We start from the raw sequence: 24,847 nt of genomic DNA on the forward strand, positions 1-24,847 counted from the left end.
TCGTGAGTCTCACTCTCACGAGATCTCCTCAGTAAAGAGTGTACAGCGCGCCAGAGAAGGAGGTAAGTGCCGGGGGGGAGGGGGGAAGGGCGCGGGCAGCTCGGATCACGGGGAAAATTGAGCGGGCAGCTCGGATCACGGGGGGAAGGAACCCTCACGGGGGAATGGAGTCCCCCTTAGCCCAGGGGCCTCCATTCCCTTAATCCGGCCCTGGACATATGGGAGACTCTTCCTTCCATTTGGTATGTAAAATCCATATAATATCATACCAATTACACAGAATGAAAAAAGTGAACTTTGGTTAGGCCTTGTCCACCTTTGCATACTTCTCGGTGATAGATCAGGTGGAGAGAAAGGGTTGTGGATAAGTGATGTAATGGGTGAATTGACTTGAGTGAGCTAAAATTTGCTTTTGGTAGATTACCCAAAAATTTGATATGTAGGCAAGGCTCCCTCACCAGAAGAAGTGTCCCACCCCTGCTGCTTCTTACCTTAGCAGGCTGGAGTGTGGAACTTGCCTGTGAAATCATAGCAAAGGGCCATACTCCCAGCCCATCAGAGACATGGAGGAGCAGCAGCTGGTGTTCCATGTGGGCATTAAAAACACTGGATAGTGTTTTATATGCTCCCTAACTACTGGACCTCTGGGGAACCACCTAGGTTTGCCTAATTGTACTGTCGGCCCTGTATGTTGGACACACATATCACCAGGGATATGTGTGAGAGCCACCACTTGATATTGTTGCTTCATTCAGTCAGGTGTGGTACAAATAAGACCCCATTGGTTTAATGTATATACAGCTGATTGAGCTGATCATGGGATTAGGACACTCATGATCGGAAATAGGTGAGATCTTATATTTTAACAACAGGGGAGGATCATGAGCATTGTGTCCTGTGAGTCAAGAGCTTTTTAGGATTTCTCATATAGAGAAAGATAGCAGATGGCTTCACCAATTCATTATTAAGCAAAAGACAGGTGCCCAACCTTTTCAGTAAACCAAACATCTACCCCTGTTAAGTTTGGCACACCTGACAAAATAAATATATATATTCTATTTCCCCACGACTATTTGTGATCATGCCACTTGCTTGAGAATAAATGGGTTAATAATTCCATACAGCTTTTATGCTAGATCTTATTCTTGAGCCATCGGATGAACAGATAATAATAATGCTTTTGTGGTTTATTAAAAATTAACACAACTCTAATTTACAAACCCAATTATTAAAACATATCAAAAGTATAGAGGGATCTTATTCGATTATATATCTTTCAGAGCTTATGCACTTATGTTTACCTACTCACTATGGAACAGTGTTGTTTGAGTTTGACATACCTGCTGTATTAATATATTAGTTTTTTATTTATTCAAAATAAATGTACTGCCTAAATACTGTTCATTTCACACAGTAAAGTGTTTTGAGCCTATCAATGTGTGGTGAGATATACAACTGTGTGCACTGTAACAAAATGTTTTCAACAATTGGCTGGACACAATATTATTAACGTGACCTCAGAGACCTGAGGGATGCTAAATAACCAGGTGCAGTAAAGGCTGTTCTAAATGTAACAGTTAATAAGGGCATTAGGACACGTAATTGCAGGATTGTGTGTGTAGTGAAAGCATGAATGCCTTTTCAGACATGACACACATTGGTCTGGCAGCCTTGCTTTTGTCTTGCAAATGTCACAGTTGATTATCCCTCCCTGGACTCAGGTCTTGGGTGCTGTTGATATCTCCTTCAGCTGCTCTGACAGCAACACATATCAATTAAACATTCAGCTAAATGGTAGACAGGCAGATCTTTTTTTTTAAACAAAAAAACCCCACAAAACTCTAGGGTATATAGGAAACTACAACGTCAAGAGTGACTGCAGAGCAGAGACCACAATGTATGTGTTAAATATTAATTTTGTGTCCTGATGATTACTTCATTAGAATTTGCTCAGTGAAAACTGCACAAGTAGCATACTTGGGAGAAAGGGTACAGTGCTAGTGAGAATTCTCATCAGAGGTATAAATTGTGCTGCCTGAGGATGCCTCATTATCGGCACATTCTTGGTTATCACAGTGATAGAGAATATGAATAAATCCTGAGCATAAAATATATTAGAAGCAAGTTGCTACTTGACAAAACATCTAAACACTTTGTTTTGCAGAACTGTGGTTGGGGACAACATATATAATCTGCATGGGACCAAATGGAGTCTCAACAATGACAGCTTTGTTACTAGTGAATTAACAGGCTAGAATCTCAAGTATTGTGAGAATGTCAGGCATATTTATTATGGCATAATGGAGATATATTATAAAGAACTTACTCCCATTACACCAAGATTAGATTGTATGCACATGATTGACTCTCTACTTACTAAACTTTATTGGAGAAGAATTTGTGATAACCAATATTCCAACGTACTTGTTTTTTTTGTGACAGACAACGGTGAAACCAGCCCTATTTGGGGGTTCTATAAAGTTCCCAATTAAACCTATGGTGTATGTACAGACTGTAGGCATTAGCAAGGTTTTTCACCAAGGAAAAATTGTAAATACCCAAAATCTCTTACAACCGATTTATCCAAAATATTATAATTTGGATTTTTACAGAAGTATTTACTTAGTCAACCTTCTAATGTAAGACATTTCAGAAGGAATTATTGGGAATCTATCATACAATACATTTCCTCATGCAGAGGGTATTCAACAAGAAAGTTACTACTTAAACTGTTGTACAGCCTCCTCAAAGCAACATGATTGTCAAACTTCCTCACTGGGCCAATATGTTTTATTTGACCATGACTCATGTGAATAAATAAAGCACAGGTTAAAAATATAATATTTAAACATTGAATAACATTTTTCTTTGAATTATTATTCATGCGAAAATATTCAAAATACTCATCACGTACATACATTGGAGGCAGGTATCTTGTGGGCTAAACAACCATATATGGAAAAACGCAGCCTATAAATTCACTAGGTACCCATTCCTTTATGAATATTAGGGTGGTGTCACATGGGCACTCTCATCAGTATCGTTTCCTATCTGGAAATCCATCACACTGAATAGCCACAGTGGTGAAAGGTTGAAGGGAATGTGGTGACAATGCTGGTGCTCTTTATTATTACAAAAGCGGTTATATTTAATAATGTCACTTACCGCACTCATGAGCGAGTCCAGCACGCTTACAGCAAAGGCAGTGCCACAGGCAAAAGGCTGAGTTAAGTAAAGCTCAGTGTCTGGGTCATCATCATCATCCTGGTCCAGAAACTGTACATTAGAATCGTTCACTGTAAGCAGGAAACAAACACCAAGGTGTCAGCTGAAGAATAAAACAACGTGCGGTACTGCTACTTACCCATAACAATATGCCCCTTTACGAGCTCACATGGCTAATTACCTACAACACGCGTGTCTAGTGATGAATGTAGCTAAACATTCATACAAAATACATACTAAATCTCATTTTACAGAGACAAATATAAATGAATGGCACAACAAAAACACAGCTTACTCATTTAACTTTACATGACAACAATAAAGTCAGTTTTCATGTAAAGGTTCTAGAAGAGGTTATTTAGTTCTATGGAAACTTTAGAACTAAAAAAAATATATATTCTTTCTAAAAAGTATTTCTAAATATTAGTAACTCACCAGGGAATGAACAACAGGTATACAGTTCATTAATGTCCCAGGCAACTCAGACCACAATAGGTTGCTGAGTACACAACTTAAAACAAATCAAATACACTATTTATGCCAAGAATACTTTAAATAAACTCAAGGGTAATGTAAGTATGCAAACTGCCATAAATCAAATGGGTAGTGAATCTTTGCAGCCCCGTAGGAGAATGGGCCACGTAGGTGTGCATAGTGGATTTATTCTTCACTGACTTTTTTGTATTTCTGTTTCTTTCCATCACATACAACTTTGAACCTCCCACTGCCCTAAAGAAAATCAGACTATCTTCTCTTCAATAACCCAAGAGCTTGATCACTCCAGAGAAGTCAGAAATTAGAAACAAACACTAGGAAAAGGCTGGAAGGCATTTGGAGTCCTGGGTTTTTTGCCTTTTGAGTCATGTCTCTCTTGTCTGAACAGCCAATCATACTGACAGACAAACAGGCGCTGGGGGCAGCTAAGTATCAGCTCTGTTATAAGAAAAGATTCTATATCAGAGGTTATCGTGATCAAAGCCATACTGATGTCGGCGTGAGAACCATGAACAGAAAATCGTTACAGAAGAGGCAAACCAGTTCCACTTAAAAACTAGAGCCACACACACAAAGTACGTAACAAAAGCAGCCAGAACCAAAGAACTGAATAATAATGCTGAGAGGCGGTGTCTCTCCCACAGCCAAAAGAAAAGTACCCAAAACACTGGATGAGAAACAAAAACAAATAAAAATACAAGACAAAATATACCATAGTATATATGCAGATCAGGGGTGCAACCAGATCACCTTCAGAGGACTATGCATTTTTTTCTAGGACAGGTCTCTTAATTTTAGGTAACATCAAATGAACTCCCCTGCTAAAAACGCTCTTGCACCAGTGACTTTACTCACATGGAGCTGTGTTAGATGGGTATGGATGTAGGGGGTGCAAATTGATGAAACTGTGCAATGGACCACTTGTGGTTCTGTTGCACCTCTGAAAAAACTGAGAAACCATAATAATAGGTTAAATGGACAACAGCTGGAGAGGGAGGGGTGTTATGTGGTCCACCATGGAACATAAGACACATGGAGCTACTGCAGTTCCTAGAATGAAAACAACTCAGCCTACAAGATGAGAAGGAGTGAGTGTGACTACTGCTTCAGGACATTACAGCATTCTTCTGTCCTTGTCTGCTACTACTGATGCCAACCTCTGACCTAGACTGACTGTTGGACCCAGCCCATCAGACTGTCTGCAGTCAAGTAACACAGACAGGTGTTCATATACATCGGACGGTCTCTTCTGAATGAAGGAATAAGTGTTTATTTCAGGAACTACTCCAATCTCTGGTTGTATAAAGATGGATCATTAATAACCAGTCCTTAGAAGATAAAGGATTGACTTAATAATGAACTATTATCAATGGCTGATTGTCTTAGAGTTAAATGGTTTTAAATTCGAGAAATGTATGTGCGGAATAGCAACAACATAACTGGTTAATAATTAATGAGGAGAAGTGCTCCAATTAGCAATACCCGGAGGGTTTATATAGCAAGGTCTGTGGATATAGAGTATGCTTTGATAAAGTCTGACTCCAGACGAACTGCGTCATCAGTGGAGAAAGGAGCGGGGCCTGGAGGGGTAAATAAGGACTGTTTATTGTTGATCCAAGATTATAAAATCAGAGCAGTTCCTGATTTAAACACTAATTCTTACAACTGTAATAGACAATTTGATGCATGTTTGAATATGTATGTAAAGGTGGCTAGAGTGTTTACTAAAGGTAACAAGTAACATTGATTGGCAATAGGAATGGGAAGGTTTTCTTCCTATAAGGACAGTTTATTGTCGATTCAAATTTAAAAATATATTTTCCTAAGTATTAATGAAGTACCAGTTTGTTATACACAGAGTGGTTTTAATAGGGTAAAGAGACTGGCATGGGATTAGTGAGTCCACAAAACAAAAATGGGGTTCCTCAAGAGAATTATTTTACTTGTACTCAATGTCCATTTAACTGGGACTATAAAGTTCTTTTAAAACTAACCCCTCTGACTCGAGAAAGCTCCAGTGATATAGGATTTTCTGTTGAAAGAATATAATCGATTGTCATTGTTTTTTTTATGACATTTTAATAAATGTGCTTTTATTTGTTAATACGCCTTTCTTTTGTGAGATAAATTCTCTATAGTAAATCATGGCTGAACTAAATATTGTGTCTATGATCTAACGTTAGTCTTGTGTTTTTACATAGTTGTGTATTTGATCAATGTTATCTGTGGTATGTGTATATGCATGTATGTCACATGTGGCTTATCAGAGCTTATAAAGACACTGTCACTGTGAAAATAGTGCAAGCATGTGTTATGCAGCTTTCGGCTGATTGCTTTAAAAATGACTGCATGTAACCATATATGAAAAATGTGGGGGTACGTATTTCTTAATTAAATAATAGTGAGACTGAGTACTGTGGCACAAAAAATCCGAATACAATGACGGCAACATGGCAAAAATATAGACTTACTTTGAAAGAGTCGCTGAACATTTTCGACCAGGCTCTTATAAATTACGACCTCAGGATATGCCGGCACTTGAAAATGATGTCACGTCATATGGAGAGACACTGAGATTTCCTGTTTTAAAGAGGCAATGGCAGGACCCTGCGGATTATGGTAATGTTAACCCTAACCCTTATTTTGTGATATCTAAGGGACGGGTCCTGGCATTCGGAATTTTTGTGCCGCAGTACTCAGTGTCGCTATTATTTTATTCGGAATCACGGGTACCATCGATAGAAAATGGGGCCGATGCAGACTATTACACCAATATGTGTTCATAGTCTATGTTGCATGATAATGGTCTGAACATGCCCAGAAATTGAGTGCATGCAGATTGCGCCATTCTGCCACTCATGCCAGCATACTCCTGGAGATGCGGGTTGAAGGCGTTCTAACGTAGGCAGAGTACAGTGAAGGCGTGTTTGCACAATTGCAAACAGTACTGACTGAGAAAGAGACACATAAATGCCAAATATGCCTGAAGAAGCTGTATATTATGCAGGTGGTCTGTGAGAACTGGGTGTATATGCCACAGTTAAAAAATACAAATTGCATTAAAAAAAAAAGAAATCTTGCTTGGTACTTTTAAAAAGCAAAAGTAAATATTTGGGGGAGGAGTCACCATTAAAGTTGACCATACATGGAAGAGGGGAGTTCAGGTGATATTGGCCTCTGAAATGCCTTAGTAAAGAGAAAGCATCTGTGGGCAAATCCCATCCAGCATTCGACCTCAGTGTGCAGTATTCACTTAATTGTGTTCACTGGTTGCGCCTCTCGGTTGGGCAGCCGTATAATGTCCACAGTGACAAGAAGGTAAAGCAAGAAGAGGTGCTTCTTCTTACCCAACTCGGTAATTATTGGTATGTGAGCTCCACTGTGTTTTTCCTGACTGAATGAAATCAAAGGCAGCAGTTTGCCAGGCTTAGCTGAACGGGCAGGTGTTAGAAAGGGACAAGACAGGAAAGGATCAAAGAGAAAAGATAAAGGGTGAGGCAAGAAGGCAGCTCCATGAGTGAGCAGACGAAGGGTAAATATACAATAAAGGAGCATTCTATAAAAATGAAGGAAGCAAAAAGTGGAGATTAACTTCTTGGATATGAACTGGGGATAAAAAGTGGTGATACTTTATGGAATTAATAACCTCAACCTTGTGCTTCCTCCAGTTCCTCCCATAGAATGAAAACAGCAGAGGACAGAGGTATCTCAAAAATCATTGTGAAACACAGTAAACCAAACTGTAATGTGATCTTACATGAAATACACAACATTGATAAGTGTCATCTGCAATCCAAAGTAACAATTTGTCAATGCAATAATTCCACATATAAATTGGTTATAAACAAGGATGTAACTAAAAAGTACTAGACCCCATAGCACAATGTTTAAAGAGCCCTGACCATGATACCGACTCCCAGTAACTAATGTCATAACCACCCACTACAATATGCTTCACTCCATGCCTTTCTCACACTTTTTTCCAATTAGAAGCCAATTTGAATAAATAAAGAAAATTAATTGTATTCCCAAAATGTGCAAATTTAGTTGTCTTCGGTTCCCTAGTCTGAGCTACCACAGATGTTACATGGGCTAATATGTCCTTGGTTATAAAATATACTAAATATGTTTACATTAGTTTTATTTTACCGTTCTATTTGTATCTTGTTTTAGCACTTTTTGCATTGTTAAAAATTAAAAATAAACACAATTTCAACATTTGATACCAAATCTTTGCATTCCTCAATATAAATAACAGTGTTTGTTTACCAAGCTCAGTAATGATGGGAATGTTGGCCCCTGTGGTAATAGATGGCTGCCTTGCTAGACCATGTACAGGACTGTTGTCAGGGGAAGCCCGATCCATCCCAGGTGGTGTAAAACCTTAAAAGAAAATAAACACATTACAAAAGTTACAAAAGCTTCAATTTTTTCACCATTTCTTTTATGTACATTTAAAAGAGCAAAGAGATGAATCACTTACCATCACCATTTATTTATATAGCGCCACCAATTTTGCAGCGCTGTACAGATAATTTCTGTCATTCAAAGCAAGCAGTCTAAATTCCCTCATACACATAGACTAGTATTAATTTTGACAGCAGACAATTAACCTTCCAATATGTGGTTTGGAATGTGAGAGGGAACAGGAGCACCCAGGGGAAAACATACTAACGCCACACAGATAACTTATCAATACATGTACAGTATAATTATTTAAATGATAAATGTCCCACATTTGACATTGAGGCTTTTTGGAATGATGTAGTATGACAAAGACTGCCCAGTACACGGGTTCTTAATCTTTTATGGCCCAGGACACATGTTCATCTTAATGGTATTATTAGCCCACTTTTAAATTAATATTCTATTTTCTTTTCATTACTTTACTAAAGCTTGGAAACACACACATACAGAATTAATATTATTTTGTACAACTATTATATTTTAAGAATGTCAAAGAGGATGGTATAGGGGAGTCATGTTTTTACACACAATCCATTCTAATAAGATGGCTTCATGCAGCCCGGCCATTACAGAGATGTAACTAACTGATGGTCAACTATTCTCAAGGGTGAAGCCAACTATTCTATAATATTATGCAAAACTCTGCAGCAGTGGACATGTAGAATGAGTAATCCTACAAAATAGAAATCATACATAAAAACAGAACAAGTTCAAAACAAGTTTAACAATTGAGGTGCAGACATGAGACCGAGATTAGAGAGGTCCCTGCTCTTGATAGCTTACAGTCTAGATCTTACTATTAGTGTCAAATATCCAAAAATGTTAATGCCATATATCCAACGACACCAATGTAATGTCAATATTATCCATGTTCATTAATTATGATGAAAAATGCAGCACCTTGCAGAAGAATGAATGAATGAATGAATGAATACAGCTAAATGAAATCACGTGAATGCAGTATCCTGCTCCAATGACCTTCAATAAACCAAGTAAATAGAAGGCCGACCCTATATTCAGTTTCTGACATGAAGGAATATGTTATGTTTAGGGGTAATCCTTCACTTGTATGTTTTACTGTCAGCATTAGACAAATTACCTTACCCATGGTGCATGTGCACTTGTGTGGTCGATGATGATCACCCTTGGTATCAAATGCGTCTTAAGACGTAATTAAGAGTGACGGTATCAGGAGCATGCTAACACTGCTTCTATACAAGGCCATGCCTATAGCTCTTTAATACCTATGATTAGTAATTCTGCAATTAACAGTGTTGGATTTATGTGTATAATCCTGCCTACTTGTTGCTTAAACTGACCTTTGACAACTGACTAATTTTGGATTTTGATGCTATACTTTGGAACAGACCTCTCTATTAGACTTTGATTTAGTGTTTTGTTACACTCTCAAGTCTGACTATGGCCCATTTAATAAAAATATCCAATTGACACCACTACTACTACCTTGGGCTTCATACACAAGTTCTGCAGGCAACCAAGTACTGGTTAGTATTTCGAGCTTTAAGAAAGTTGATTGCCATAGGTGAATACAAGTGTCTAGTATTTGATGTTTACAAATCAGTTGTGGACAACCTATAGTCTCCTTTCTTTTTTGAAGCACTTAAATCTAATGAACTACATGGGTATGCAAGTAGACAAGCAAAGTAAAATGGGGATATACACAGTCCTAATACAATAGATATGTACAGGAGATAAATCCCACAAATTTACTGTATATGTGTCATTTAGAATGTAAAAAGCCACTTTGTGACTAGGGCTAATATGAGCTGGCAGTATTACTTCTACTCCATATACACGAAAGATATGGAGCAAATGCATGTTTACTTATTTATATTGTATATGCACCACATCATGTTTCAACATGTCTTTTTTTCTCCATCTGATGCTTTTTGACAGAGAGTTTGCAAAATGCTGCAAAATGTGCTGCAATTACCAACTGCCTAAAATAACACATAGGACAGTTATTACTTCAATACACTGAGTATGATACAACCTTTATTTCAGTCCATAGATAGATGCAAGTGCCTTTTTCCTCCAAAGAGCTTTGGTTTTCACTTTTTCTGTCCTTTTATCATGATGGAAAAGGGTGATTTTTGCAAGTTGATAAAAAATATATCACTCTTGGTTTAAGGCTGGAATGTCCTGCTAATGTTTTAAAGCTTATAATAAATGTAGAAGTATGTACTGAAGTGTTCAGAAATGAGTATTCAATATCTACCTGGAACAGTCACATGACCCTATCAGAGCTGAATTACAGACAGAGCTATCGGAGCAATAGCAGCGGGGCCGCCATGTAAATGTGGCCTCACAAACTAACTGGCTCTCCTGCCCGCCCTCCTCATGGTGCAACAGCACGACATGCGCTATGTGTGCTTGGTGCCTAGTGCGATTATAAGACAGAAAAGCTTGAAGCAACTAGCCAGTGCAGTGCTTGTCTGAACTATGCAAGATCAGCCAGGAGGGTGGCATGGATGCCACATGTCCTGCTATATACTTGTCCTGATTAATGAGCATTAATGATTACTGGATATGACATACCAAATTTCAAAAATGTCATATTGAAATATGAAATATTTGCCTTGCAGGAAGTGAGGAAACACACTTTGTTTTGGTTTGCAAACATAAACTAAAAAGGACTACTTGTATTGGTACATACTGTGATATGTTGAAAGTTTAAGTATAACTACTGTGTTATTTTGTATACTATACAGTGTTGGACTGGCTCAACAGGGTACCGGGGATTTCCCCTGAGGTCCTCACCACGTGGGTGCTCCACTCCATACCGCAGGGGGAAGCGAGGTTCACACGGTCCACGACGATGATCAGAGGCACATGGCTCCCTGCACCATACACTCTGATAAACTAGGAGGAGCCAGCAGCTGAAGGGCCATAACTGAGGTAAGTAAATTAAAATAAGTATTGCATGGGAAAGGGGCTGGAATGAACGACTAGTGTGTGTTACAAAACAGCAGGGTAAGGACACTCTAAGATCAAGGCAGCACTATTTAATGGCACTTGACTGGAGCTTCATATTGCATATATTCTGATCATACATTGTAGGAAACAGCATATAATATCAAAGTCTGAAATCTTTAAGACTATCCAATGTATATTTAGTGAAGCATTTCAGCCCACTTTAGTTAATGAAACAAGAAATGCTCCCGTCTGCCTTTGTGTGTTGCATATGGTCCAAGAAAGTTCCATAAGCTTTATAATCACCTGTCACAGGGCTAAATCAAATTTAAATGGACCTGCCTTCCTATCTCTGCCGAATACACCTCCACTTTGCTATACTCTATCAGTTCTGCAGAGATATATATATTTCCTTACCTGCTTCCTGACACCACATCTGCCACACTCCCCTACTCTGCTTCCTGACACCACATCTGCCACATTCACACTCCCTGCTTCATGACACCACATCTGCCACACTCCCTGCTTCCTGACACCACATCTGCCACACTCCCTGCTTCCTGACACCACATCTGCCACACTCCCCTACTCTGCTTCCTGACACCACATCTGCCACATTCACACTCCCTGCTTCCTGACACCACATCTGCCACACTCCCTGCTTCCTGACACCACATCTGCCACACTCCCTGCTTCCTGACACCACATCTGCCATACTTCCCGACACATCTGCCACACTTCCCGCTTCCTGACACCACATCTGCCACAATTCCCGCTTCCTGACACCACATCTACCACATTCCCGTCCACATCTACCACACTACCCCACTCTGCTCCCTGACACCACACCTACCACACTCCTCGCTTCCTAACACCACATCTACCACACTCCCCGTCCATATCTGCTACACTCCCCCTCCCTACCACATGACACCACATTTGCCACACTGCCGCTCCCTGCTTCCTGACACCACAACTGCCACACTCCCCATCCATATCTGCTACACTCCCACTCCCTACTACATGACACCATATTTTCCACACTCTCCCTCCCCACTTCCTGACACACAATCTGCCACACTCCCCGCTTCCCGACACCCATCTGCCACACTCCCACTCCCTGACACCACATCTGCCATACTCCCTGCTTCCTAACACCATATCTGCCACACTCCCTGCTTCCTGACACCACATCTGCCATACTCCCTGCTTACTGACACCACATCAGCCACACTCCCACTCCCTGCTTCCTAACACCACATCTACCACACTCCCTGCTTCCTGACACCCCATCTGCCATACTCCCCATCCATATCTGCTACACTCCCCCTCCCTACTACATGACACCACTTTTGCCACACTCTCCCTCCCCACTTCCTGACACCCCATCTGCCACACTCCCAGCTTCCCGACACCACATCTACCACAATCCCTGCTTCCTGACACCCCATCTGCCACACTCCCACTCCCTGCTTCCTGACACCACATCTGCCACACTCCCTGCTTCCGGACACCACATCTGCCACACTCCCCGTCCATATCTGCTACACTCCCCCTCCCTACTACATGACACCACATCTGCCACACTCCCCACTTCCTGACACCCCATCTGCCACACTCCCCGCTTCCCGACACCACATCTACCACACTACCCGCTTCCCGACACCACATCTACCACACTACCCGCCTCCTGACACCACATCTACCACACTACCCGCCTCCTGACACCACATTTGCCACACTCCCTGCTTCCAGACACCACATCTGCCACACTCCCACTCCCTGCTTCCTGACACCACATTTGCCACACATCCTGCTTTCTGACACCACATCTGCCATACGTCCTGCATCCTGACACCACATCTGCCACACGTCCTGCTTCCTGACACCACATCTGCCACACTTCCTGCTTCCTGACACCACATCTGCCACACTCCCCCTCCCTGCTTCCTGACACCACATCTGCCACACTCCCACTCCCTGCTTCCTGACACCACATCAGCCACACTCCCACTCCCTGCTTCCTAACACCACATCTACCACACTCCCTGCTTCCTGACACCCCATCTGCCACACTCCCCGCTTCCCGACACCACATCTACCACACTCCCCACCTCCTGACACCCCATCTGCCACACTCCCACTCCCTGCTTCCGGACACCACATCTGCCTCACTCCCCGTCCATATCTGCTACACTCCCCCTCCCTACTACATGACACCACATCTGCCGCACTCCCCACTTCCTGACACCCCATCTGCCACACTCCCCGCTTCCCGACACCACATCTACCACACTACCCGCCTCCTGACACCACATCTACCACACTACCCACCTCCTGACACCACATTTGCCACACTCCCTGCTTCCAGACACCACATCTGCCACACGTCCTGCTTCCTGACACCACATCTGCCACACTTCCTGCTTCCTGACACCACATCTGCCACACTCCCCCTCCCTGCTTCCTGACACCACATCTGCCACACTTCCTGCTTCCTTACACCACACTCCCACTCCCTGCTTCCGGACACCACATCTGCCATCCTCCCCCACTCTGCTTCCTGACACCACATCAGCCACACTCCCTGCTTCCGGACACCACATCTGCCACACTCCCCGTCCATATCTGCTACACTCCCCCTCCCTACTACATGACATCACATGTGCCACACTGCCGCTCCCTGCTTCCTGATACCACATCTGCCACACTCCCTAATACCACATCTGCCAAACTCGTCCCCCACTTCCTGACACCACATCTACCACACTCCCCGCTTCCCGACACCACATCTACCACACTCCCCCGTCCACATCTGCCACACTCCCCCACTCTGCTTCCTGACACCACATTTGCCACAATTCCAGCTTTCTAACACCACATCTAACACACTTCCTGCTTCCTGACACATTTGCCACACTTCCCGTCCATATCGGCCACACTTCCCCAATCTGCTTCCTACTTCCACCTACCTTCTCTTCTGCTCCAACTCCATTATATTTGCTTTGCCTGGAGCCTCTGAAGTATTGGTATTACTTGTTTATTGTTCTGTACTGTTACTCCCTGTACTGTCCATTGTTTGTACTGTGTTCGGCGCTGCAGAAACCTTGTGGCGCCTTGTAAATAAATAATTTATTATTATTATTACCACATCTACCAGACTCTCCACTTCCGGACACCACATCTGCCACACTCCCTGTGCACATCTGCCACACTCCTCACTTCCTGGCACCACATCTGCCACATTCCCCACTTCCTGACACCACAGCTACCACATTCCCTGCTTCCTGACACCACATTTGACACACTCTCCCTTCCAGCTTCCTGACACCCCAACTGTCAAACTCCCCGCTTCCTGACAGCACACCTGCACTTGAAGTTGGAGAAGACGAGAATGTTGAGACAAGAGGGAAGAGATCCCTGCTCGTAAGATCTTACATCCTAAAGGGAGGGGGTGCAAACAGCCAGCAGACACAAAGGGAAGTCAGTGGAGGGGATCTAGCACAAGAGGAGCACGTAAAGTAGACAGGGGAAGAGAGAGGTGAGGAAATAAAGCATGGAGAGATGGTTAGGTGGATGTATGGTAGGTTTTTAGGAACAGGTGTGTTTTAAGTGCTCGTTTGAAGTGCACAGACTAAGGGAGAGTCAGATAGAACGAGGGAGGTTGTTCCAGTGTGGGGGAGCATCCCAGAAGAAATCTTTGGTTCAGGAGTGGGATGTGGTGATCAGAGTGGAGGAGAGGCAAGGTCATTAGCTGATCACAGGGATTGAAGGGGGGGGGTGAATGGAGAGGAGGTTGGAGATCTATGGGGTGGTGGAGTAGGAGAGGGCCTTGTAGGTGAGGACTTTGAAAATAATTCTGTAGGGGAACGGGAGCAAGTGTAATGCAAGGCACAGGGGAGGTAGAAGAAAAGCAGCGTGAAAGGAAGTTAAGTCTAGCAGCTGCATTAAGTATAGAATGAAGGAGAGAGGGTGGGAGCCGGGGAGGCTGGTGAGGGAAAGATTACAGTATTCAAGACGAGAAATGAAAGTGCATGGAAAATAGTTTTGGTGGCATCCTTGGATAGGAAGGGCCAGATGCAGGCGATGCTGCGCAGTTGGAAGCAACAGTATTGGGAAAGAAATTGAATGTGGAAGGCAAAGGAGAGGGAGGAGTCGAAGGTGACGCCCAGGCAGCGGAGTGTGGGAACATATGATATGGTGGTATTCTTAACAGTGATCGAGAGGTCAAGGTTGTGTGAAGATCTAGAAGGAGGGAAAACAATGAGTTTAGTTCTGGCTATATTAATTTTGAGAAAACGTGACAACATCCAAGAGGAGCTGGAAGAAAGGCAGTCGGATACAGAAAGGAGGGCAAAGGTCACGAGAAGAAAGGTAGAGTTGAATGTCTTTGGCGTATAGGTGATACTGAAGACTGAAGGAAGTGATGAGTTCACCCAGAGAGGTGGTATACAGCGAAAAGAGTAGAGGGCCAAGAACAGAGCCTTGAGGGACTCCTAGAGGGAGGACAGAAGGATGAACCAGAAGTGGACATAGAGACCACAATGCTGGTTGACACAAACATCAGTATATAATTTTGACAATTAAGTTTTAATGTCACAAATGACAACCTGGGCCCCCAACAAATCTTAATCTGGTCCTGGGTCCTATACTCACCCACTGTGATTTACTGACAGATCAGAATAAAGCTTTATGTCCCAGTTCTCAATAACAACTTATGACAAGTCTATGAAGCTGTGCCAAGTATGAGGGCCCTGATTTTCCTGCTATGTGACAAGCCTATATCTCCAGTGAGTGACGACACATGTATAATGCAGGGCCTTGCACAAACACATCTATCATGAAACGGTGAATGCTAAAAAGCACAGCTGGTAAGAGAAGTCAATGTCACTCCAATCTCAGGATAGTTAACAAGGCTGCAGCAAAGTGATGCCATTTAAAGCTGTAAGCCTTTAGTGTCAAAGTGTTGATATTCATACTTGTGTAGGTCAACTTAAAACACAAAAAATAAGATGATGATGTTTAGTTTTCTTTAATGTGACGATGAATCTATCTGCCTAAAAACAGGGTCCAAATGTAATAAAGCAGAAATAATATTGTCAAGTTATATGATCTGAATGCTAGTGTTCTGAGGTGGTCACATATTAAAAATGTCTCAAAACAGTCTGCAAGACATTGGGAATTTGGCGTACTTAAAGAATTGCAAAGGGTGACATTTCAATGTATTAAACATGAGTCATTCAGAAAGAGCTATGTTTAAAATCATATTGCCCTCTGGTGGTTGCCTCACATTATAACATGACGCCTGCAATTTAGTGAAATGTTTGTTGCTTGAAGGAGTTTTTTCAAAGGTTTAAAATTCTTCAAGTTCTTCAGCATAACGATACAAGTTTCTTTAGTTATGAGTGCCTCATGAATCAAATGTCTTGACAGACATCTGTGTTTCTGAGATGTAGAGATAAAATATCAAACATTACAATTATCAATCTTTCAGCTTTGAACTGGCGGTAAAACAAATGCAGTCCAGTGATTTACAAAAATATACATTACGTCAATTTTAAAATTTAGATATTCTAGAATTAGACAAGGCTCAATTTGTACTCTCAATAAAACAATGTGTTGGATTCAGTGTTACTAGATCAAATGTTACATACTTCATGCTGGTACTCCCTGTACCCCCAGTGAACACAGCAGCAACTGACTTTAAAATTGTCTGCTGATCACTATGAGGATCACACTGTTTGTACTCACAGTACTGACTTAAAATACTTGGCAGAACAAATATACAACCTGCTGCGTTCGGCATTTGAAGGCCATACCGTAAGTACAGACTATTCTGATGTCTGCTACAGGCATGTTCACATACAATACTCCAGGCATCTCTATAAAATACTAAGGGTGTGCACCGGGCACTTTTAGTGTTTTGTGTTTTGGGTTCTGATTAGCTTGAGGTTTTGGGTTCGGATTTGTTTTGCCAAAACACCTGACGAAAGGTTTTGGTTCTGATTTCGGGTTCTGATTTATTTTTAAAAAAGCATAAAAAGCGCTAAAATACTGTTTTTTGGTTGTTTTCCACTCCTACGCTATTATTAACCTCAATAACATTCAATAACAATCATTTCCACTAATTTCCAGTCTATTCTGAACACCTCACAATATTGTTTTTAGTCCAAAACGTTGCACCGAGGTAGCTTTCTGGACTGCGTAGTTGAGTGGCCCCGGTACCCAATTTGGTTCCGGGGCCACAATACCTCCTCCAACCATGGTACAGAGCATTCATCATTGAGATCCCATCAAGTATGTCAAAGACAGACAGGGTCGAAGTGTTATTTGTTGACTTTGTGAACAAAAAAAACTGTCCCTGTTGCAAATCTTCGTGCAATGAAGAGTGATTTTTTCATTTAAAGGCTCAAGCTTTCAAGTGTAGTGTTTATAAGTTATATTATACTTTTGGTTTAATTTGTTTAATTTGTTTTAATTTTGTTTTACTTTGTGCTCATGGCAAACGACTGTTGAACGGTCACATAATGCCAAAAAAAGAGTTGCAAGATGGAATTGTCCTTGGGCCCTCCCACCCACCCTGATGTTGTTGAAATAGGACATGCACACTTTAACAAACCATTCATTTCAGCGACAGGGCCTACCAAACTACTGTGGCTGAAATGATTGGTTTGTTTGGGCCCCCACACAAAAAAAGCTATTCATCTCTCCCTGTACAAACTAAACAGGCTCTACTGAGGCAAGATGTCATCCTCAGATTCCTGGCCCCCTTCAGTGTGTACTTCCTCATCCTCACACATTATCAATTCGTCCCCGCTGGACTCCACAACCACAGGTCCCTCTGTATTATCTGGAGTGCAGTGCTGTACTTGATTGAGGAATTGATAATTCATTTTAATGAACATCATTTTTTCAACGTTCTGAGGAAGCAACCTCCTTCGCCGCTCACTGACCAGGTTACCCGCTGCACTAAAAACTCTTTCCGAGTACACACTGGAGGGGGGACAACTCAGGTAAAATAGAGCCAGTTTGTACAGGGGCTTCCAAACAGCCTTTTTTTCCTGCCAGTAACAATATGGACTGTCTGACATGTCTATTTGGATGGTGTCAGCAAAATAATCCTCCACCATTTTTTCAATTGTGACAGCATCCAACGCAGCGACAGTAGACATGTCTGCAATGGTTGGCAGGTCCTTCAGTCCGGACCAGATGTTGTCTGCATCCCCGCTAGCGGGTCTTTTAGGAAAACTGAGTTTTTTCCTCGCAGCCACAGGTGTGGAAGAATATGAAGGTGGAGCTGTTGGTATGTCACGGTCCTCTTCAGAGGACAATTTCCTGATCAGCAGGTCTTTGCACCTCTGTAGACTTGTGTCCGCCGGAAATAGAGACACAACATACGCTTTAAACAGAGGATCGAGCACGGTGGCCATAATGTATTCCTCTGATTTTAAAAGAGTGACCACCCTCGGATCCTGCAAAGCGTACGAAGGGCTTCATCCACAAGAGCTACATGCTTGGTAGAATCGCAATAATTTACCAGCTCCTCCCTCACTTTCTCCAGCTGCTTCTGCAACAGCCTGATCAGGGGAATGACCTGACTCAAGCTGGCAGTGTCGGAACTGACTTCTCGTGTGGCAAGTTCAAACGGCTGCAGAACCTTGCACAACACGGAAATCAGTCTCCATTGCGCTTGACTCAGGCGCATCCCCACTCCTTTGCCTATGTCGTAGGTGGCTGTGTAGGCTTGAATGGCCTTTTGCTGCTCCTCCATCCTCTGCAGCATATAGAGGGTGGAGTTCCAGCGCGTCACAACTTCTTGTTTGAGGTGATGGCAGGGCAGGTTCAGACTTTTTTGATGTTGCTCGAGTCTGCGGTAGGCACTGGCAGAATGCCGAAAGTGTCCAGCAATTTTGCGGGCCACCACAAGCATCTCCTGCACACCCCTGTCACTCTTGAGGTAATGCTGCACCACCAAATTAACGGTGTGGGCAAAACATGGGACGTGCTGGAAATTGCCCATATGTAATGCCCGCACAATGTTACTGGCGTTGTCTGACACCACAAATCCCCTGGAGAGTCTAAGTGGGGTAAGCCACTCCGAGATTATTTCCCTCAGTTTTTCTAAGAGGTTGTCAGCGTTGTGCCTCTTACTAAAACCTGTGATACACAACGTTGCCTGCCTTGGCACGAGCAGCCGTTGTGGAGATGCTGCTACTGATGCAGCTGCTGCTGCGAAAGGCGATGCATCTACCCAGTGGGCTGTCACAGTCATATAGTCCTTAGTTTGCCCTGAACCACTTGTCCACATGTCCGTGGTTAAGTGGACAGTGGGTACAACCGCATTTTTCAGAGCACTGAGGACACTTGTTCTTACTTCTCTGTACATCTTTGGTATCGCCTGCCTAGTGAAGTGGAATCTCGACGGGATTTTATACTGGGGACACAATACCTCCATCAACCGTCTAAATCCCACTCCACTGATGGCGGACACCGGACGCACATCTAACACCAACATTGCTGTTATTGACGCAGTTATCCGCTTTGCCATAGGATGACTAGTGTCGTACTTGGTGCTCATGGCAAATGACTGTTGGACGGTCAATTGTTTGGTGAAAGACGTAGCGGTCTTACGACTTCCCCTCTGGGAAGATGACCGACTACCAGCAGCAACAGCAGCAGTGGCAGTAGTAGGCGTACCGCTGCAGGATTCCTCGGATGAATCCCGTATTGAAGAGGACTCAGTCTGGCTGGTGACATGGCCTGCAGGACTAAATCTGATGGAGATCGTATAGGAAGTTGACGAGGAGGGTGTTTGTGGTATGTATCCAACAGGACCAAGGGATTTAGGTGTCCTGGACTGCTGACGGTCCTAGCCACAGGTCCTGAACTAAACACTGAATTATGAAGGTTCTTCAGGTGACGTATAAGTGAGGATGTCCCTAGGTGGCCAAGATCCTTACCCCTGCTTATTTGAGCTTTACATAAGCTACATATGGCCATACATTTGTTGTCCGGATTCGGATAAAAATAACTCCAGACAGAACAGGTGGATTTTTTGGTCTTCTGACCAGGCATGACGATGGGCTTTTTCATCCCATGGACAACAACTGTTTCCCCCCTTGGGGCTCATTTATGATAACCACATCAGCATCCTCCTCGTCAAGTTCCTCCACAACGCCAGCTACTTCAATAGCCTCCTTGACACCTTGATTATCCAAATCTGGATCTACACTGTGGGTCATCCTTCCAGCATATGCAGAGGATGGGCTGCAAATGGTGGATGGAGTCACCTCTTCCCGTACAGTGATGGGAAGGTCAGGCTTCGCAACCACCAACACCCTTGGACTCGCCTTGGGGATTTGTGATGTCATCTGTTTAGAAGGCAGAGTTGTTTGCTGTGTTGTTGCTGACAGCATAACTCTTTTAAATTTTTTGGAGGGGGGGAGGAGGAGGGCTTAGATCCTTGGGTGAAGCGAAACCACTAGTCCTGAACACGGCCAGGGCCTAAGCCGTTCCTTGCCACTCCGTGTCGTAAATGGCATATTGGCATGTTTACGTTTCTCCTCAGAATATTTTTTTGCTAATTTTAGAGAACTTCGGTTTTTGGGATTTTACATGCCCTCTAGGAGATTGGGCATCGCCCTTGCCAGACGACGTTGATGGCATTTCATCATCTATGTCATGACTAGTGGCAGCAGCTTCAGCATTAGGAGGAGGAAGTGGGTGTTGATCTTGCCCTGCTTTATCCTCCAAATTTTTGTACTCCATTATATGCAGCACAAGAGAGTGTAGCCCTAAACCACACACACTCGGCAAAGCCTTTACAAATTATCTGCGGCACAGGAGAGTACCACTGTACTGGAGTTATACAGCAGTACCTAGTATTTTAAAAATAATTTTTTTATATTTTTTTACAATTATTTTTGTATAATTTTTTTATTATTTTTTTATTTATTTTCTTATTTTTTTTTAAATAATTTTTGTATAACTTTTTAATTTAGTTTTTAGCAGAACAGAGCACAGGACACAGGCAGCACCACTGGACTCAGCAGGACAGAGCACAGGACACAGGCAGCACTACTGGACTCAGCAGGACAGAGCACAGGACACAGGCAGCACTACTGGACTCAGCAGGACAGAGCACTGGACAAAGCACCACTAGACTCAGCAGAAGAGAGCACTGGACAAAGCACAAAAGTACCACTAAGATTAAAACAAGGACAGGAGCTCCCTAACTGCAACCTCTCTCACGAGTGATCGCAGCCAGAATGAAGATGGCGGCCGCTAGCGCTGAATTTATGACATGCGAGTCTCGCGAGTGTCTCTGGAACGTCTGTGAGACAATTTGCGGCAGAGATTTTGTCAGAAATGTCCACGTGCCACATCACCAGCAATTGAATTCCCCCCATTGTGTATTAAAATGGTGTTGCTCTCACCTACCTGTTATTGCAGCTTTCACAACCTAGTCTTTGATTCTTGTATGGATCCTGGAATGTTGGGACCTGTTTGGAAAATGTATAGGTACATGAAATATGGAAAATAATTAGTGAACACAGTGCATAGCACAGATCACACAGTATATAATTATATACCAAGCAAAATACGTGTGATAAAAATAATCACAGCTACCTATATGTTTGGAAATGGTCAGATAATGAAAAACAATTGTAAGTGTATAAGAGAAATGGCTGCCTTTAGGGGCTCTGCAACCCCATACAAAGATAACGCACAGTAAAAATTAAGAGTCGCTCAAAAACCTGCAAACATAAATTCAATAATGAGAGAAAATGACATAACTCCAAACTAATTTATTGATAAAGTAACAATATGGAGGAGATTCAATTGACAGCGATGTGGCAAGCAGACATTGCGCTGCGCACATTGCTGGCAATTATAGTTGGAATCTTCACTGCGAGGTGTCCCGTGGACTTTCCTATATATATATAAAATTATGTTTTATTATAATGTGTGTTGTATATAAAAATTAAGAGGCGCTCAAAAACCCTTAAACACACACACACACATATATATATGTTTAAGGGTTTTTGAGCACCTCTTAATTTTTACTAATAATTACTTCAGAACTGTCACGACTAAGTACAGCGTACCTGCTATCGTTGGCACTACTTGAAGGAAGGTGCGGAGTCTAATGTGCCCCTGGTGTTCACCAGAGACCCCCGTGAGGAGGTATGGACTCGCATGTCGCGGTCCTTCCACGAGTCAGATAGCGAAGCATGAGAGGGGTTGTCAGACAGGCCGGTTCGACAACGGTGCGGGCAGGGCAGGTACACGAGGAGAATCCAAAGGGGTAGTGAGTCAAGCCGGGTCGGTAGCGTTCTGGCAGCGTGGTACAAAAGGGAGATCCAAAAGGGTAGTCAAGGCAATCCGGGTCACAAGGCTCACAGGCAATACGGCAATAATCAGGAGACAGGCAAAAGGTCAGGAGACAAGCAATCACAGGAACACTGGAAACGCTGGAGGACAAGAAAGGACCAGAAACTCTGGCACAGGAGGTGGGATCCAGAGAGGCTTAAATACTTCTGTTAGCCAATAAGCTTCAGCGCCGCAGCGTTGTCATAATACTAGCGCCGTAGCGCTGTCAACACTAGCGCCGTAGTGCTTCCTACATGCAGCGTTCAGTTGCCTAGCAACGGGAACGCTTTCTGAACTTGTAGCCTGGCGGCCGAGCGGGGGCGGAAGTGACTAGCAACCAGACGCGCTATTGCGGAAGTAGAGGCGGCCGCCGAGCGGCGCCTGACAAGAACCCTGGTACGTGGGGCCCCCGGGCAGTTGCCCAGCGTGCCCAATGGGAAAGACAGCCCTGGGTTTGAGAAACACTGCTCTAGATTTCAAACTAACGCAAATATTCTAGGGCGCAGGTAGATTAGAAATGAATATGATGTGCTGTCTAAGGGGGTGTAATTGTAGGGAAGGATAGGTGTCAGTAACGTGTAAAAAAGTTGAATTTTGAGAAGGATATACTGATATAGCAAGCTCTTAATTCTCAAGTTGACACTGAATATACACATTTAATAAATGAAAAAGAAAAAGCTGTAAACGATCACAATTAAATACATTGTGGAAAACACATACACAAGTTTAGTGGTCATTAGAAGCAATTGAAGAGGTTTCCTATACAGGGACAGTTAAAAGGTATAATATTATTCTAATAAATATACTACATAATACTGATGCCAAATGTCTCTGTATTTGGGGGTAGGGTCATAGTAGTTTATGTAGTATAAAATATATTTCAGCAGTTTTCCATTTAACTGTAAAACTATTTGTTAATTTACTTTTTTTGTTATTTTATTTTCTTAGTGAAAATTGACAAAGTCGGGGAAATGAGATTACTAGCTGAACACTGTAGGTATAATATTCGTAAAGAGTTAATGCCATCAGAAATAATACATATGAGTTCTTGCAATTCCCTGTTGCTTCTTATGAGAAAATTATGCAGATTAGAGCTTGATTAGGGTGATTTTTTGAGACTCAATTTGGACTTTTAATCTATTAAACTCCAATAAATGAGCCTGTGGAATCGCTCCCCTGGTGCTGCTGTAATAACCACCACAGAGAGTTTTTACAAGGAGCGCTGTTTAACCGATTGGATCACTTTAATAGTGCCTGAGTGACGTGTTTCTGGAAGTTCCACGTTGTTTGTTCTCCAACACGATACAATATGCGCACTGTGCTAGGAGGAGGACTATGACAATTTAAGAACTGGCTCCAATCTTGGTGTATGTTCTCAATGGGACTGACCTTGTTTACAAATTATCTAAGGGGTCCTGAACCTGAGCAAACACTGCACTCGTTTTTGTTTTTGAAGCAATTAAAGCACTATAATAAGATACACCAGTCAATTAATGTAGTGATTAGCAACAAGCTAATGACACTAGCTTAATGATAATGTCCTTATGCAAAGCTCTGAGGAGTCTGTGGAGAAATTAGGGGCTCGTTCAGGCACAGGGATGTTCTGTTAATGTGTCTTGAGGTATAGCTATGGCAGTGCACAAAGTGTTTTCAGGGTAACAGCATTACCTCATTAACAAGCAATGAATGGGTCAGTAATGTCAAATTGTGTATTGTTGCATTTTGTGTGCATACTAGTGTATATGTGGCATAGAAGAAAGTCTCAGTCCCCCCCTCCCCCCGGAATTTTTTTTGGGGGACAAGTAAACAACTAGCAAAGCTTTAAATAAAAGGTAAATGAAAAACAATAACAAGATTTAGCCTTTGCAGCATTTTGGGGCTATGAACGAGTTTACATGGGAGATTTTTACTTGACTTATCTCCAGAGATTGCTTGTTTTAAACTTATTGTTTCCCATGTGTTATGCTATACAAACAATTTGTAATCACTTTGTAGTGTGATTATGGCCTCCATTTGTTAAGCAGTGAAAAAACCCATGCATGTACCCTATCCATCTCCATCCACATATGTCACCTTAAAGGGAGCAGCATGGTGGCACAGTGGTTAGCACTGATTATGACCAGGACCCAAAATGTGTGGAGTTTGTGTGGGTTTTCTCCTGGTGCTCTGGTTTCCTCCCACAGCCCAAAAACATACTGATGGGTTAATTGGCTTCTGAAAAAATGAATCCTGTATGGTTGGGAATATAGATTGTAAACTCCACTGGGGCAGGGACTGATGTGAATTATTAAATATTATCTGTAAAGCTCTGTGTAATATATATGCATTATATTATAAAGTTTACAAGCATCTT

General features: G+C 42.5%; 1 protein-coding gene across 13 annotated transcripts in view; it reads right to left on the reverse strand.

Moving 5' to 3' along the window:
- The window catches only part of KCNMA1 (potassium calcium-activated channel subfamily M alpha 1), a 407,193-nt gene that overhangs the window by 15,507 nt on the left and 366,839 nt on the right, over positions 1 to 24,847 (reverse strand). For all 13 annotated transcript variants that reach the window (XM_075217090.1, XM_075217089.1, XM_075217100.1 and 10 more), the window contains 2 exons: positions 7,990 to 8,103; positions 3,166 to 3,296 (listed from right to left, as the gene is read on the reverse strand). In XM_075217090.1, the coding sequence (XP_075073191.1) occupies positions 3,166 to 3,296; positions 7,990 to 8,103 (245 nt within the window). The remainder of the gene's footprint in view (positions 1 to 3,165; positions 3,297 to 7,989; positions 8,104 to 24,847) is intronic.

Source organism: Mixophyes fleayi, chromosome 6, assembly GCF_038048845.1.
Source record: "Mixophyes fleayi isolate aMixFle1 chromosome 6, aMixFle1.hap1, whole genome shotgun sequence".
Lineage (NCBI taxonomy): Eukaryota > Metazoa > Chordata > Amphibia > Anura > Limnodynastidae > Mixophyes > Mixophyes fleayi.